Here is a 17,860-nt window from a genome sequence, read left to right as displayed (position 1 = left end):
CATAGCCACCCCAACAGAACAAGCAACAAAAATGGTCACAACAAGTTGTTGCCTGCATCATCTAAATGGGATGATACTCTAAACAGATGCCACATTTCATTTCTCCATCAACGTTGTGTGGTTTGATGGTGGGCCTTTTGTGTTCGAGAGCTTTACAATTTGAGTGGGAACGTCACTTAAAAAGTAATCTTCAAAATATGAACAAACATGGTCAATTTTCCACGTGTGAGTCGATTGATGAGTCATGACGAAGCTGATGAAGACAAGCAATTGTTGAGGTTGCTTGTGGAGAGAATCAACACAGAGGATCGAGGAATGCAAAGGGCAGCAGGTATTGAAGGCTCACTATAATTTCAGTACAGAGGTGTGAAGTCGATGATGATGAGGTAAGCAAGTGAGCAGTTCGGGATGAAGATGACAATGAGGTGAGGAAGTGAGTACATTCAGTGTTCATCTTGACTTAAGGCAACACCAATTGATACCATCTAGGGTAGGTGAAGCTAGAGCACCAAAAGGTCGAGCACTTGATCCGGAAGGGGTGGCCATGGCGCCTCTCTCTCTCTCTCTCTCTCTCTCTCTCTCTCTCTCTCTAACAGGATGGAGCGTGCAGGAATTAGCATTTCTTATCGTCAGCTTCTACGCAGATCATCGCCATTGCACCTTCTTCTTCTTCTTCTTGTAATTGTAATTAGCCGACTGTGAGCACTTGTGATGGAAAAGCGCCCATGCACAAAAAATTGTTGTGAGTGGCAGGCTGTCAGATGTGATGCCCGGCAAAGAGTGGTCGCCCTCCAGCTAGCTTATAACACATCTTGCCCTTCACAATACGACGACTACAGACCCGCCGCATGTGCAGAAACTACCTGTCTCTCTTGCAAGATTGGAGTCCCTGGAATTTCTAGACCTGCGAGGCACCTGCTTCTCCGGTCTTATGCCATCGTGCACCTTGAGCTGCCCTCATCAACCTCACTTACGTTGACCTCAGTGCAACCGATATGTATTTATAAGATGATTTCCCATTCCTGCCCAAGCTCACCTACCTCAAACTTAGCTCTTGATATTCATTGGAGCTCAACATTTCCAAGCTAATTAGCTCCTTGCTCGATGATGCCATCGAGTACCTTGACCTTGGCCGCACACGTTTGCCGCAGTACAGCTTATCCTCCTGCAGTTAGGCAACCTGCAGAACCTGGCATACCTGGATCTCTCTGGTTTTTTGTTGGACGATCCCAACAAACTAACACGATCACGAATACTCAACTCGTCGGTAAACCATTTCTTGTGGACTCGGTTAGCACACCACCCGAAATTCCGCAAAAGAATTCCAGCGTGTGTTTTCAACAAGGCCAACATCAACAGTACACTCTTGATGGCCGCCTCTTGGCGCTCCTTGATAACCTGTTCAGCTAAAATAGTAAATGGCAACTCCTGTGCCTTCCACGCAGAGATCATGGGCTCTGCCTCATCAAATTCATCGTAACCTCCGACATCAAGGCCATGCGCATGCTGATCATCTGAGAATTCTGCAAATCTTCGTCTGATTCTATCTCCACGGCCAGCTCTGGCTCCAACAAACCAAGAGAAGACCATTCAAGTTCATTCGAACCCATGACCTAGGGATCTTGATAGTGAATGCGCATTGTAACTGTATACAAGTTCTCTGGCAACACTGGTGGTTCTGCACTTTTCCATTGAATCAAGGAATAAATGTGTCTGTCAGCGTGAAGAGTGGCTTTCCCGGCCACGTCACTAGACAAATGCAAAATCGAGCTCAATTGGTACTCCCAACTGGGCCAACAACAATTTTAACAAGTGAAAGGGTCACGACGGCTTTCAAAAACAATAAGAAAGTGATAAAATTGTTAGGTTGAATTAAACCGGTATCAGTGTTTGGGAAAGGATTGCCTCAGCTTAGTCTTGGGCCGATTGAAAATCGAGACTAGCTAACTGCAAACCATGGTAAATGGAAGAAAAACCGATGAAATATGCAAGAAAATCGTCCAAAAATTTTACAAATCTCAAAATTTCTACTGGTAATTCTGATAGAGACTTTCTTGAACGTTAACATTGACCGGAATCAAGCTATAAAATGCAAGAAATGTAAAGCCATGTGAAGTTGTGAAACGAAAGGTGAAATAAAAAGAACTACTTAATATATATGTGTGTGTATAGAATTTATTAGAATTATGCAAAGTGAAGCTTCACTTTAGGATTCTAAAACAATAGAATGCAAAAAAAACATGTGTGTGTGTGTAAAAATTTACTAAAATTTATGCAAGGTGAAGCTTTACTTTAGCATTCTAAAACAACAGAATTCAACAAAAGTAAAGACATGTAAGGATGTGAAATGAAAGGTAAGTCTCCATCATTACAGGATGTGAAATGAAAGGAGTCTCCCTAACCCAACACAACACTAAGGGTTTCTTTTAGAAAGCCAATAAGTAGTCTCCACTCCTCATGGTCGGGCAGGCCACCTTTCTTTACTTGATTGTCCTAAGGCCTTTTTATCTGGGGTGAGCCTCAAGGAGGATGCTTCATGTTGTCCACTTACTTGACGTTAGATCAGTGCACACCCACTTTTGAGATGAGAGAGAGAGAGAGAGAGAGAGAGAGAGAGAGAGAGAAAGCTCGCTCCGAAAAGCTTACTCCAAAAACTGATTATGGAGTGAAGGGAGCTTCTTATTAAATTGCTCAATTGAGCAAAAATATGGAAAAAGCTCCCTCCATTCCCATCCCCATTTTGAACTTGTTGAAGTTTTATATCTCTGATCACAAGACTTAGTGGGAGAAGTATTTTCCTCTGATGGAGTTTGCTTACAACAACGCTGTTCACACATCTATGAGGAAGGCGCCATTTGAGATTGTTGAGGGTGTCAAAAAAGTTTCATCGATTGTGAGCACGAAGGACAAGATTTTGAAGTAGATTTCTACACACGAGATCTAGATACTACTTTTGCCGAGGTAAGAGAGGCTTTGTAGAAGTCTTAAGCATGGCATAAGAAGGCAGTAGCCAAGCATCGGTGTTGAAGGAGCATGATGGGGTGCACGTGTACTCCGGTTTGAGAAAGCATGTCTATGAAAGAGGAAGGATAAGGAGAGGCTTTTCCCAAAGATTTGTATGTGATACTATAGGCCCTTTTATATATACATGAAAAGATCAATATTCTTTTGGCTAAATTGGTCAGATACTTGGAAGATTCACAACGCATTCCATGTGAGTCTATTGAGACCTTTGAAAGGCAAAATGCTATAGGACAGGGACCTAGACGAGCAAGCAGAAGTGGAAGAGACCTCTTTCTAGAACAACTCCTAGCACACAAGGAAAGAAAGGTGAAAAGTAAGTTGGTTCGCTAATATTTGAACTATCTGGCTCTTTCATGCAAGGTGGCCGATGGAGGAGGAGGACTTAGTAGAATCTCCTTAAGAGTGATTGGATGTATCTGTATCTATTTCTCAAGAGTGATTGGATGTATCTGTATGTATTTCTCAAGAGTGATTGGATGTATCTCCTTAAGCACTCAAGAGTGATTGGATGTATCTGTATCTATTTCTCAAGACTTGACCTGTCACTTAAATTTGAGGGTCTTGTGTACAAAACTTAGCTCCAAAAACTTTTCAAGATAACAACACATCCCTCTAGGGGAGGCAACAAAAATTTTGTTTTCATTTTATATTATTCTTTGTACACTGGATTGTAAGCTACCGACTCCACCATCTGCTGCAAAGTTTCTCGTAGATATATCTTCACACTTCTACAAAGTTCGGCTAAAACTGCTCCTTCAAACTTCTTCATTGTTTATTTATCAGAGAGGTTCAAGAATGGAGCCACCTTGGAAAGGGTGAACAATACGTGTTCATGTAATTTGTGACTTGCTCATGCTCTTTTTGGGAAAACCGATCTTTATCAAAGAGGTTCAAGAATGGAGCCAGTTCCCTTGAGGTGCATGCTCACTTGCCTCATCTTTGACTCTTTTGAAGAATTGCCCTCGGCAAAGGCAGCTTCAAATTGCCGAATGAAAGAGGTAGCTTTTGGATATCTTTGCTTCCAAGCACCAAACATGGCTGGATTGTTCTCAAGTCTAGATCCCTTCTTCACATTCTTATGGGGACGGATGGCTATGGTTCTAGACTTGGTATTCTAAAAGACGAGTGAGGTGAAACTGTGGATGATATAATTCTTTTCAGCTCCGGCTCACTTGTGGGTTTTGAGCAATTTTCTCCTTGGATTCTCTAGATTCTTGAGCATCTTGCTCTTGTTGCACTCTCAAAGAATCCACGTCTTGTCGACTTCTTGCAGAGAGCATTTTTTCCAATTTTGCGAGCTTTCCTTGGTCGTGAAGCTCCTCTTGCTTGCTTCTCTCTTGTCTTGTCGTATGAGGCTTCTTCCCATATCTTCCCAAAGTAATCCTCCTTTACGGACACTACAAGAGGTACTTAATATTAGCGATGCTCGCAGTGCGATGCTCAAAAGTGAAAACCCACAGCGTCGCTATAGGCGTCACTAAGTTACAAGTAAACTAGCGACGCCCATAGCGACGCCGACAGGGGTAAAAAAATAACCGAGAGCGTCCGAAAACTCAGATCTCAGATCTGAGTTTTCGGCGCACGCTCAAGCAAGCAAAGGTAACCCATGCTCTCCCTCTCTCTCTCTTTCTTCTCCACACACACACGCACACACACACACGAGGAGAGGAAGGAGAGCTAGGTATGCTCCTTCCCTCTCCTCACTCTCATGTTCCCTTTTCCCTCTTTCTCTCTCTCTCTCTCTCACACACACACACACACACACACACACACGCACACATTGAGAGAGGAAGAGAGAGAGAGAGAGAGAGAGAGAGAGAGAGAGAGAGAGAGAGAGAGAGAGAGAGAGAGAGAGAGAGAGAGAGAGAAGAAGAAGAGAGTTTTAACGTCGTAGGAACTATCCCAAGAGACCTTAAAGATCTAGTCGACGAGGAGTTGAACTCAAGACCTGTTATTCAAGAGGGAAATGACATAACCAATCTACCACACTCGGGTGATAGAAAGGTTATACCATTTTCCTCCTTTTATTGGCGTGCACACACACCCCCCCCCCCCGAGAAGAAGAGAGTTTAATTTAACGTCGTAGGAAACTATCCCAAGAGACCTTAAAGATCTAGCCGACGAGGAGTTGAACTCAAGACCTGTTATTCAAGAGGGAAATGACATAACCAATCTTCCACACTTGGGTGATAGAAAGCTTATACCATTTTCCTCTTTTTATTGGCACACACACACACACACACACACACACACACACACACACACACACACACACACACACACACACACACACATACACACGCACACAAGAAGAAGAGAGTTTTAACGTCGTAGGAAACTATCCCAAGAGACGTTAAATATTAGGTTAGATGTAGGCTTACGTTAGATTAGATTTATGTTTATTTAAGTTAGATTAGATTAAATTTATGTTTATTTTTAGTTAGATTTACGTTAATTTATATTTAGGTTTATTTACGTTAGATTTATATTTACGTTAAATTAGATTAGATTTATGTTTATTTTGAGTTTAAGATTAAATTAGATCTAGATCTATTTTCAATGGACTAGCTTTTTTTAGATTTAGGTTAGATTTTAGTGCATGTCAATGAAGGTGCGCTTTGCATGTCAATGAAGGTGCACTCATGATGGTAAGGATTGTATGAAAAACACTTGCTCATATGAAAAACACTGAAAAAGACTCCATTTTCCTACATGAGAAAATTTCCTGCGCTCAGAGCCTCAACAATCCATGCGGACCAGCAATTCCACCTGCCATGTTCGACTGCTGCTACCATACAATAAGCCGTCATGATCAGCCAATGGAAGAGCAAATTGAGCCTACACAGAAATTAGTGATGCAAGATGACGATTCCAAGGGTCACACACACACACACACACACACACCACAACCCGTCAAATCTATAGTAAGAATTAAGTGCTTTGAGCAGGCATCAGCTACATTGCAAGAATGGCGTACCTGCATGCTACAGGCAAGGATCTACTACGAAAAGATGCTGTGAAATGCTATAGCTAGAGAAGAGACAAAGGGGTTTTGTCCACTACATGCACTATCATGTAGACGTGGGTGTGTAGATTTCTTGTACCCACAAATATAGGCATTGACCAATAAAGACAAGATTATAACCCGGTGGTTCTGATCTCCGTGCACCTCTAGACCGAGGTGTGCAAGGATTGAACATGACTAGAGAATGTGAGGTAGTGAACACACACACACACACACACACACACACACACACACACACACACACAGATAAAAGACGAAGAATGCCGATAGAAGATTAAATTTGTTGTCCAAGTTATAAGGTTTTTACCCTCATTATGAGTAGTGATGAGGATGTGGAACTGAAACACCTATCTCTCAATAAGGATCTTATGTCCTTGTGATCAATGCAAGCATGCTGTGCGACGGACAAGACGCGTTTCTTTGCAGCACGTTCGCGAATTTGGCGAGTTCGATCCATCTATTATAGATCAAGTTGTTGCCAATTATAACTCGTCGGACTCTGACGCTGGCCAACATGCAGAAATCTTGCAACCCAATAGACGTGTTCGCAGGCACTTTGGTCAAGCAGCATATGTGAGGCCACAAGATGTAGCCTCTGATAGCTCGGGGGATGATCATGTAGATGGAGCGTAGTGCTTTTACAAATACACAGAAATTCAACAAAATCTCTCTACACAGAAATCCCTCCCCTTTATGAGTCTCCTCTCTCTCTCTCTCTCTCTCTCTCTCTCTCTCTCTCTCTCTCTCTCTCTCTCTACTTGTCCATGTTTTCTTCTCCATTCATTCAATATTAAGGTTAAATGTTCGTGTGTTTAATGCAGGTATGGATGATGAGCAGTTTCTTTCTTCTTTGTTACCCGAGCAGAGACAGTGGTACGTGGAGCGTCATCACTCTGGCGCACCATCGCGCGTTCCTAATCCGGTCGCGTCTCCCTCTGTTTCGGAGCATTCAGTGCGCTCCGAAGCATCGGTGTCGACGAGACGATCTTCACACTCGTCTAGGCACCGACGCTATAGTGCTGGCGGTGGCGATTGTTGTGGGGATGCCATCGCTGATGCCTCAACACCGCTTCGTGTTCGATGAGGCTCTTTACCCTCCCCTTCTTTGCCCGCTCCGACACCAGCCACGACATCGCCATCTACACTAGGTTTTGCACGGCGGACGGCCGTTCCTAGTAGCTACACACCACTAGCTACTCCTCCAGGAGTCACTACAGTCAACACTCCTCGCTTCGGGCCCAGACTCCAGTGGAGACACCTGACGTCCGAACCCCCATCGACACGCCGCTAGAGACCCCTACCGGGACACCCATGTTCACGCGTCACCGGCGAGAGGGCTTGCCTTACTCCGTCGACTTCAGCGACGGCATCATCTTGGATGATGAAGGCAAGAAGGTGATCTCGCGCATGCGTGGTCTTTGCTCTCAGGTGTTTAGACACTACATACTAAACACATGGAGTGAAGTACCAAGTGATTTAAAAGACAGAGTCATCAGCATGCTTCATGACGAGTTTCCCGTTCCAACACGGGATGACCGCTTCAATGAAGACCTGATGAAGGTTTGAATGCACGAATACTGCAAGCACAAGCGTTCCGAAGTGCAAAAAGCAATCAAGCATGGGTGAAACAGACCATATTGGTTGGCCAAAGAAGATTGGAAGAATGCGAAGAAAGCAACGCACGAGAATCCCGACAAGTGGAAGCAACAAAAGGAGGGAGCGAGAGTGCGAGTAGAGGCAGGGAGCTCGCACCACTTGGGGAGCGGCGGGTGGACATCATTTGAGGCCGATTTTGTAAGTGTTTTTGCATTGCTCTTTAGGTTTGATAGTTTAGGGTTTAGGGGTTTTAAATTTTAACATAATGGATTCTTTGTATGTTTTGACAGTGGTCGATGACAGGACATGACCCCACACCGTACGAGCGCAAGTACGTAGGCAGGAAGGGCTTAAATACCCTGATGGACATTTTGAGTTCTCGCGGAGGCATGGTTAGTATTAGGGTTTACTCTTTTCTATTTGTTGTATTGTTTTATAAACGTCGCTATATGTTTATACTTATAGAAAGCTGTCTTATTGTTTTTTTTTGCAGAATCCGATAGATACGCTGCTTGGACACGATGAGACGTCTGATTAGACGACATCAGTGTAGCCGTAGCTAGATAGCATTAGTTTCTTTTTGTCATAGCATATGTATCATGAGACTACTTTTATACGTCATTTTGAAAACCATGTATATTTTTTCAATAATGACAATGGTGTTGTAACTATTACATTTGCAAAGTTTAACAATCAAGTGATTTTGCCTATGATGTGTACAATTGTCATTGATTTACTTTCATCAATTTACTTTTGTCAGTTTTGTATCTTTATTCTCCAAACAATACTATGGATGATGGAGTTAATGGTTATATTGTCTTGTGGGTGACTACTTTGGGTCTATGTCTAAGCTTGCACTTTTTTTCAAAGGTGAATTAATTAATGAAACATTCAATATGATGGAGTTAATGGTTATATTGTCATGTGGGTGACTACTTTGGGTCTATGTCTAAGCTTGCACTTTTTTTCAAAGGTGAATTAATTAATGAAACATTCAATATGGTTGATGGGTGGTAGGACATTCAATGCCTTGCTACCAATTTTTTTTTCTCTTGGGCGTCGCTATGACCGTCGCTATATAAGGCTCAACAGCCTCGCTATAAACGTCGCTATAGATGGCTTGTGATCGTCGCTATAGGCGTCGCTATATAGCGACATTCATAGCAATGTTCCCGTATCGACGCTTTTAGCGACGGTCTTACCGACGTTAGGGAGTATAAAAAACCAATGTATTTCCATCGCTAACAACGTCACAAGAGCACACAACCTCTTGTAGTGGAGGAAAGAGAGGAGACTTGCTCTGATACCACTGTCACAAATAGGGTACTCTGATAAATAAAATTTATCATTTAATATTGGACCCAGTATAGAGAGAGAGAGAGAGAGAGAGAGAGAGAGAGAGAGAGAGAGAGAGAGATTTTATTATCATCCTCGAAGGTCAAATATGACCTATGGTACCAAATTTACATGTGATGTAGTATGTGTATGGCTAATGAGTGACTCTCAATGCTCCAAAATTGTGGTGATGAGAGTCGCAATGGAGAGCTCACACTTTGGCTGGGAGAGGAAAGTGTGTAGGTCTAAGTTATGGCTGAAATGTGAGAGAAGCAAGTTCGGATGTGATCAAAAGCTGAGCACTCTAGTAGTGTGTGGTACTCAGACTCTTGAACTTGCAGTGAGTATAATGTGCACAGCCGATTTGACTCTTCTCCATTGCCCCAACGCCCTATCTCGCATAAAAGGAAATGGGAGCTAAGCCGAATGGCTGCGATAGTACGTATTGCCGACAAGGGGATATGCTCAAGCATGTAAGTGTGAGTAAGGTTTCCTCTTTTAGCGAAGAACATGGTTTTGTAGTTGGGGGCAATATGGGTGGTGTAATGTATGAAGCGTGACCCACCGGATTTCTCCCAAGCCGTAATACATTGGCATTGTAGAAAAGCTTCATTCACTTGGGAGTCAATTGAAGCATCATGTAGCAAGTGTAATGCATCCCATCTCCCACACCACTTCTTTATGTCTTGCATCCATCCCGTGCTCAAGATCTTGCTTTTATGCATCTTTTGAACTTTTTTGCTTGCTTCCCATGCAATTGTAGGAAGTCGATGTGAGGGGTTTTGACGAACCTTTATCATGTACTCCACATGCTATAGCATCGCCGAAAACCCGCTTGTCCCTTTGCACGCTTGTCATTATCTTCAACCCAATCACTCAATTTCATCTCCATTATGCACCCAAACAACTTTGCTATAAGAGACCCAATCATTATAGTCCGGTAGTTGTTTACATTCTTTACATCCCTTCCTTTATGCAAAGGCTTAACCCAATTAGTACTCCAATCATAAAGCATACCATGTTGAAGTGCAAGGTTGAACATATCACACATCAACTCATGGGTAAAATCTCCCGTCCATTTGATCATCTCCGGCTTGATACCTTGAAGATCTCCCACTTTGCGAGTGGCTAACTTTTCAAGCCCACAGCATACATCCTCAATAGTAAAAAAAGAGGCCATACATGGGACTGAACCATAAAATGACATTTTTAAAGCATTTTCTTGCTCATATAATTTCCTACAATGTGTGTATATATCCACAAGACTCAAGTTACCAAAATTCTCAACCCGTTTGCTCCTCAAGTTTTTCCAAAATCTTCCACATGTATGTGCCTTGTCTTGGACTTGAAAAAGTTGTTGCTTTACTTCCCATCTTCTTCTCTTCTTTTGAATCAATGCCTTGTATGTATGCAAGTCCATAGTTGCATCAAGCTTTATCAAGGACTTTCGAGCATCTTGACATTTTTTATCAAACCACCTTTTGCAGGATGTATTTTTGTTGATACCATGGAGATGCTTTATAGCAAAGCATTCTTTGGCACGAGAACAAATAACTTTCTTGAAAGCTTCCCATTTAGTTTCCAATGGTGCATCATATTGAAGCTTCTTCATCCATAAATTTTGCTCAACCATTTCAATGTACAATGGTGCCCGTTTGAAATCCATACATAGTGATAATTTCTCTTTCCTTTGGCTGAAGTTATCATGCTTAGTTGCTTCTCCTCATGAAAGGTCAATGCGATGGTCAGATTTTGGGGTCCATTGGCCAAACATAAAACTCTTTATGTGATACATGATGGCTGCAGAGAGTAGCATAAAGTCAATCACACCATCCCCATTATGTCTCCTACATGTAAATCCATTGGTTCCACTCCACAAAGATATACCATTGGCAATGAGCATACCCGTGCTATTACACATGTGTAAAAGTAACTTTCCATAATGATCCGGCTCTTTCTCATCCATTGAAGAACGATCATATAAGTGAACTTCCTCCAACTCTCTTGAAATGTATGCCATATCAAATTGTTGAGTATCAATTCATATCCCCAAATACAATAACATCACCTTCACCTTTGAAATAAGCAATGTCCTCTTCTAAATAAAAAAATGGATGATCTCTATCCATACAAGCACAAAAGGGGGAGTCGTGATGAGGAATGTAGCAACCGTCTACAAAAATGGGTGCTCTTTATGGTGTCATAATTTTCAGCCATACATAACGTTTGTACTTGTCATCTTCACAATTGATACAAAATCTTCCAATCCTTTCTTCACCATACATGCTACCCCTCCTTGTCCTCTTCGTTGCTTAAGATTCTTTGACCACATCAATGAATGTACATTGTAATTCTCCAAGCCATTAATCCTTTGTGTATCAGGCTCCCAAGTTTCAACAAGAAGTACAACATCGGCTTTGCTTGTTAGTTCATCAATGCCAACCCCCGCATTCCATGGGTATCCATTACAATTCCAAAAGCATATTTTCAATTGTAACGTGGTCTCATAGGTCATGCATCCCTATTTGCTCGAGGGACTTGCCTCCTCCTTAGGCACATTTTCTTCATGAGAGATATCCTTGTTTTTCTTATTCTTTTCCTCATATGCCTTGCGACGCATATTTTGTTGCTTAATAGTGAGATTTTCACATACAAAACATTTTGTATCCCTCAAATAGATCCAACTATTATCAAGGATAATCTTTCACTTGGTCTCATCCGGCATGGTGCATACAATTGACCGTTCTCCCGAGCGAGGAGCTCCTTGCTTCCCCACTCTATGTGCTCCATAGACCTTACCTCCGGACATGCTAAAGTAGGTTTTGAAGAAATCTTCAATAACAATGGCAAGAGAAGGAGGTGTCTCTAGCTTCTCTTCGGGAATTCCACGAATAACAATATTCTTGGAACGTCTCTCCCGTTCCTTCAACTCCACATCCACATTCTCAACATTCTTTGTTTGACCAATATCTTGCATGCGTGAGGAATTAGAGATCACATTGCTACCACATACATCGGCTCAAGACTTGTTTGTGCATACATTTTTCATGTCGCATACATCCCGGCTCATGGTGTCAAATTTCTCCTCTTTCAATACATGGTCATGCTCTACTTTGCTCATCCACTCCTTCAAAGCATTCAAGTCCACAAGAGAGCGTTTACATTCATTGACTTCCTCTTCAAGTTGCATCAAACGTGTTGTTTGCATCTCAAGTGTCCTCTTGAGATTCTCATTCTCAACCACAAGTACCCTTAGTGTTCCATTCTCCATTGCAAGTGCTCGTAAGTCTTCGCCTTGTTTGTTTACGGTCTCTTGCAATGATACCAGGTATGCCATGATCATGGTTTTCGATGTCGTTGGTTGGGTGGTTGTGTTGCTATCTCCACACTTAGGAGATTTTGGATCATTTTCTACAATGATTGTGGACCTTGTTGAAGAAGAAGAACCATTGCGAGTGCCAGAAGACATTGTATGTAAAATAAGAGATGAGAGTCAATTTTCTTGAACCTGTTCACTTCAGAAATGCTGTTACAGAAACACCTTCCATAACTATGAAATTTTTGTCTTTACATCAATGCGTAGAGGGATTTGTGCTCTTTGATTGAGGCTATAGATCACCCAAATTGAGAGAGAGAGAGAGAGAGAGAGAGAGAGAGAGAGAGAGAGAGAGAGAGAGAGAGAGAGAGAGACGATTGACTGGCTACTGTGGACCTGAAGATGGGTTCCCCCCCCCCCCCCCCCCCCCCCCCCCCCCCTCCCTCCCACCCCCCCACAGACACACATAGAGTATTTTTATTGTTGGGGAGATGTCATTGTACAAGCACTTGAAATGAACATATTCCCATGTCCATTCTAGGTCTTAGACTCAAACTCAAAAGCCTCTGATTCCTAATCACCCTAATCTTAGAAGTCTGTGCTTCTTACTCAAAATTCTAGAAAACCAAGGCTCTCATCTCTGGAACTCACCTTCCAATCTTAGGGCACTCGGAAGTTTTTTTATCGCTTCTATGTGGTGCTACCTATAACTCTGTTCCAGCTCTATTCCCATAGTCCTCTTCAATAGAAACCATAGCGTTTACCCTAAAGTGTTTTTTGCTCTCAAAAAGAACAGTCAAGATGTCCAATAGCAACCAAGTAGGGAAATTGTGTGCTTGCTCCAGGTGGAGCTCTCTTGTGAGCAATCTTTCCCTTATATATATATATATATATATATATATATACACACACGCACACACTTAGCAGATGATATTCCTTGTTCGTACTTTATGAATGCCTAATATTGTTTCTGGTTCGTGTGGAATGAATGATCATAATGAGTTCTCAATCTCGTCTTGAGACAAGATCATAAAACTCACCCTATTTGTTTGTAAGCCTACCCCCGTGAATGATTGGAACCATTGGATGCATATTCTCCACGTTTTTTGATTACTCAGGCACCTAAGGATAAACCTTATCCCCCTCAAAGCAAACGTTTCGTCTATGAGGATAGCTTTGGATTTATCTTGTGCTTTCTTAATGTTACCTTGAGCAAATCTTTACATTCTATTCATGTATTCCAATAAAATTTTTGGCTGCTTTGAGTCTTTCCTTGTGCAATCCCTCAAGAAAAGGGACGTTAGGTTGACTAGAGTATAGGGGCTAGTCTTGTCATACTTACCTCAAAACTTGACATTTTTTTGGGGGGATTTTATGTAGCAAATCAAAATCCAAATTTGAATATTGCATTGAAATCATCATGAAACTGACGCATTTAATGAGTCCAATATTAGTACCCTTTTAGCAAGATTCCAAGTATATTTTTTAGCATTTATTGGGGATTAAGATGTTCACCACTTGGAGGATGTGCCTTCTTTGGATCTTTTATGTTATATCTATTGGATATTCATCACCAAGGGGTGAGCCTAACCTTAGGGCTTTCCAACTTGTGTATGCATTCTCTCTCTCTCTCTCTCTCTCTCTCTCTCTCACACACACACACACACACACACACACACACACACACACACACACACACACACACACATTTTCTCATATTCATGCATGTACGCTCGTGCACACACATTTAAGTGCACGCTCACATGTGCACACGTTGCACACCCAAGGGGATAGTGGATCTCCTTCAATTGACTTGAGCACAACCCTAGGTTAATGTGTAGCTTTCATTTCTCCTTATTAGTAATTCTATGTATTGTTACTCTGTTTACTCTAGAATAAGCTATTCTTTAGCTAGGTTGCCTTGATTGCGGTCTCTTTCTTATGGGATCCCTTGATTGCTAACTTTATATAGTTCTTGCATTAAATGAGATGAGATTGACAACCTTCTTTGAGTTATCTTTCCTTGAGGTCGCTAGACCTTACAATTTTGTTTTGATCACACCCTTTTTCAATGTTTCCTTCTTTGACAAGAAAATATGTAGTTAATTATGTATACCGAGTAAGACTCTTGTCCCCCCCCCCCCCCCCCCCAAAACAAACACACACACACACACACACATGTCTTTCACTCAAGCACATGCACTCTTGCTTGAATATAAACACACTCACATCATTCAATACTTCCCCGACAAATAACCACAAGAATCCAGGCCATGAGTATATTCAAACCTTATCAAACATCAATTCTTTTTGTCAATACTCCTCTCAAGAAAGCTCAAGCCATGAGTAAAGCAAAAAATTTCAATCACAATTTCCTTTTAAATACTCCTCCCATGAAAGCCCGAGCCAGGAGTATCCAAAAATGTTTCCAAAATTGGCACCAATACAGGTTCAAAGCAGATAAAGTCCATTTCAAACAAATTTCAACCAATATTTTCAAACAATTTCTCAAACAGATGCTCAAAGAACTTCAAAAAGTACCTAAATCAAACTTAAAAACCATTTTCGTTGTATCTGATTAGTCAAGTTCAAAAAGACGATGAGATTTTCATATTGAGACCTGCACCAAAGTTAGGGTTAGGTTCCTTTCATAAGGTTATATCTTATTGTAGCACATGGTCCGTAAGCCTTGAATGGTCAAAACTAGCTTGGACAGACAGTGTTCCCGTAGCAGTGATGGCAATTCAATGATATCGCAATCACACTCAGCCTTGAAGAGAGACACCTGGAAATAGATGTCTAGGAATTTTTGGTTATAATCTGTTAGGGTGTCTATGGCAAGCATCATTAGGATACCCCACTCTACGAGAAGCTGCAATTCAAAAGAAGATCACGTAAGTTTGAGCAAAAAATTTCTTGAAAGCTTGCGAGTTCCTTGGAGTGCGCGGCTTGGTAGCTATAGACATCCACCATTGCATGGCACTGTCTTTGAGAAAAGCGATGGCTTGAAAGATCTTTGATTCTTTTGAGTAGTTCCCCATGGCATAGATGTTGTCAAACTACTCCATAAACTATAAAGCTTTCCTTGGATCTTTCTCCCTCAAAAAGGGGGAAAAAATAGTTTCTTATGAAATCTGGAAGCGCCATCTTGCTCTGTCTTCTCTCTAAAGGACCGATATGCTTTCAAAAAAGCACACGAATGAAGCTCTAATACCATTGTAATGGGAGGGAACCATGTGCAAATGAGAAAGAACATATTGAATTTAGATGCTTCAAAACAATTGAATTGAAAGAGTTACACTACACATGAGAAACGGGGTGGCGGAGTTCCACCCAAAGAGAGCATTGGCCCCAAATTGTGACACCCCTATCGGTATTTCTTTATATTTCTTCAACTCAATACAACACGAGAAGCACTGCTTTGAATCTTCATGTGGAAGCATTGAGCCCTTAGCACATATATAAAGGCCCTTGGCCTACAAAAGTAGTTTACATGAAAAGCATCATATCCAAAATGTGGCACCCAAAGCTGCCACCACGTTTTACAAAAATCCATACACTTGTCATGTCATCATCACAAAATGAGGGCGTCTGTATAGCTACCACATCATCAACATTTACGCAAGTATTTGTGTGTGTGTGTGTGTGTGTGTGTTTGCTTATTTTTAGGCCCCATCGGATGAGGTCCCATAAGTTGTTGGGCCTTAGGATTTATATCCTAACCCTATAGGCTACTCAACGAGGATCTGTAAGTAGGTGAGAAATTTGTCTTCATCTACTTTACTAGGGTTTAGGCCCCTCGGGCAAGATCTATAGCTTGGCTAGAGTTAGACTTGGGGAGCCCTAACCATCTGGACCTTCAATGGCTTCATGTCAGCAAATTTGTGACACGATGACTCACATGCCTGCTCCAAGTGCAACAATATTGCTAGGACCAAGTAGGTAAGTTCCATCGTGAAGAAGTGCCTACAAAGATTGTTTCCATCATGACAAATTGTTGTTTTTCTATGTTTTGAACCTATGAACGTCATAGACCGGGCATGATGGGGCTGATTTACAAGAAGGAACGTGAGAACACACCTCTTTTGTGTGTAGGATTTGAAGAGAGGGTTCTCTACATAGAGATATCTTCTTGGAAGTATCGAGTTATGATCCAAGTCTTTGTAGGTGACGTTTTCCATCTTTTGATCTATGAGTGTTTATTTATAGGTGCACTTCCTTTTCACGAGGAAGCAAGAGTAGAGGATGTCACAAAGTGTTGACATGGCATGGCCTAAAGGATACAGCCCAACCAAGGGGTCCAAAATCCTAGTGAAATAAGGCAGAAAAAGCTATTCCGACTTACACATTCTTGCTAAGGTTCCTAGAGGGGCTAGGGACTAACAACCTAACCCATCCAACTTATGGAATCTGGCCAAGGGGCATAATAAAATTTAAAAATAAAGCTAATCCTTGAAATTTGTGGAGGTGCTGATGTGGCAATATGTGTGGATGCCCGCAATTTATGTACGACTGATGACGTGGAGGTGCTAATGTGGTACGCTATACAGATGCACCTGATCTATGTATAACTGATGGCATGTTAGGTACATACAGACGACCCATGGGAAGCTTGCTTTTGGAGCTAGGAGATTTTCAAATGGTAGCTTTTCATGTATATCTTTTAAGTTTGACCAAGGGCATTTATAAGTGTGCCTAGGTCCTCCTCACTACTCAGATTAGCTAGGGAGCACTAAGAGAAGGAGGACCCTCAGACATTGTACTTTGCGAAGCATGATAATAAAGAAATACCAAGAAGAGGTACCAGTTTTTGGGGCAAATGCACCTAGGCATGGAACCACACCATGCCGTGTTGACTCTCTCTCTCTCTTTCTCTAGATTCAAGTTTTGCACAATCATTTGCAATTTCTCACGTGTTGTAGTAGATTCTTGGCTTGGGGTGTCCTAGTCTATTACATTGGTATCAGAGCTCACACAATTCTTCTTCTACAAGAGATCTGATCCCTTTTCTCATAACACACATGGACTCGGCCAACATATCCAGTAGGGAGGAAACTATTGCACCCTACTCATATGGGTGAAGAAACCAATGGATATTCCACGGGAAGCCATCCTCCTTTTGAGGAATCAGAGGAGCAGTATGGAGATTCAATGTCAACTATAGGTTTACAATCGTGCTCGCCAAATGATACAATACTCCAAAGATCCCCCGTATGCGAAGTCTTTGAAGCATCATCCAATTGACGAGGTGCACTCTAGATAGCGTGTTGTCCTCCATTTGCCTCTCAAGTTGGACTTGAAACCAAAAACTAAACCATAAAAAAGGTGTACTTGAAAGATGAGTTTGACAAAGTTGCAGGGCAACGAGTCAACACATTGATGAAGACTAAGAAGTAGTCGTGGAGAAAGAGTCAAGCAGTGTACTATCCCATGTATTTGGGTTGCAAATATACCTTTGAGACTATCAATAAACCAAAGAAGCGTGTTCGCTTTGAGAATGATCCTAATTCACCATCATCCTCTTCCAATAGCTCGGATATGTCCTCTTCCTCTGACTCGAGTGA

General features: G+C 41.8%; 1 protein-coding gene across 1 annotated transcript; it reads right to left on the bottom strand.

Annotated features, from left to right (window-relative positions):
- Positions 1 to 1,291: 1,291 nt before the first annotated feature.
- LOC147417587 (uncharacterized) lies at positions 1,292 to 1,590 on the bottom strand. Its single transcript, XM_086507347.1, has 2 exons — positions 1,482 to 1,590; positions 1,292 to 1,398 (listed from the first exon to the last, which is right to left on the bottom strand). Exons 1-2 carry the CDS (start codon positions 1,588 to 1,590, stop codon positions 1,292 to 1,294), a joined length of 216 nt encoding a protein of 71 aa, XP_086363473.1.
- Positions 1,591 to 17,860: the final 16,270 nt, after the last annotated feature.

This window comes from Adiantum capillus-veneris, chromosome 30 (assembly GCF_014529385.1).
Source record: "Adiantum capillus-veneris isolate H3 chromosome 30, ASM1452938v2, whole genome shotgun sequence".
NCBI lineage: Eukaryota > Viridiplantae > Streptophyta > Polypodiopsida > Polypodiales > Pteridaceae > Adiantum > Adiantum capillus-veneris.
Note: the sequence above shows the minus strand (reverse complement) of the source record. Positions and strands in the feature narration are given on the sequence as shown.

Excerpts from the sequence above, each read along its gene's own strand:
- LOC147417587 (XM_086507347.1), bottom strand. The coding sequence starts at position 1,590 with ATGGTCTTCTCTTGGTTTGTTGGAGCCAGAGCTGGCCGTGGAGATAGA. Across the intron at positions 1,399-1,481 it reads GCATGGCCTTGATGTCGGAG|GTTATCAAGGAGCGCCAAGA; the intron begins GTTACGATGAAT and ends TTAGCTGAACAG.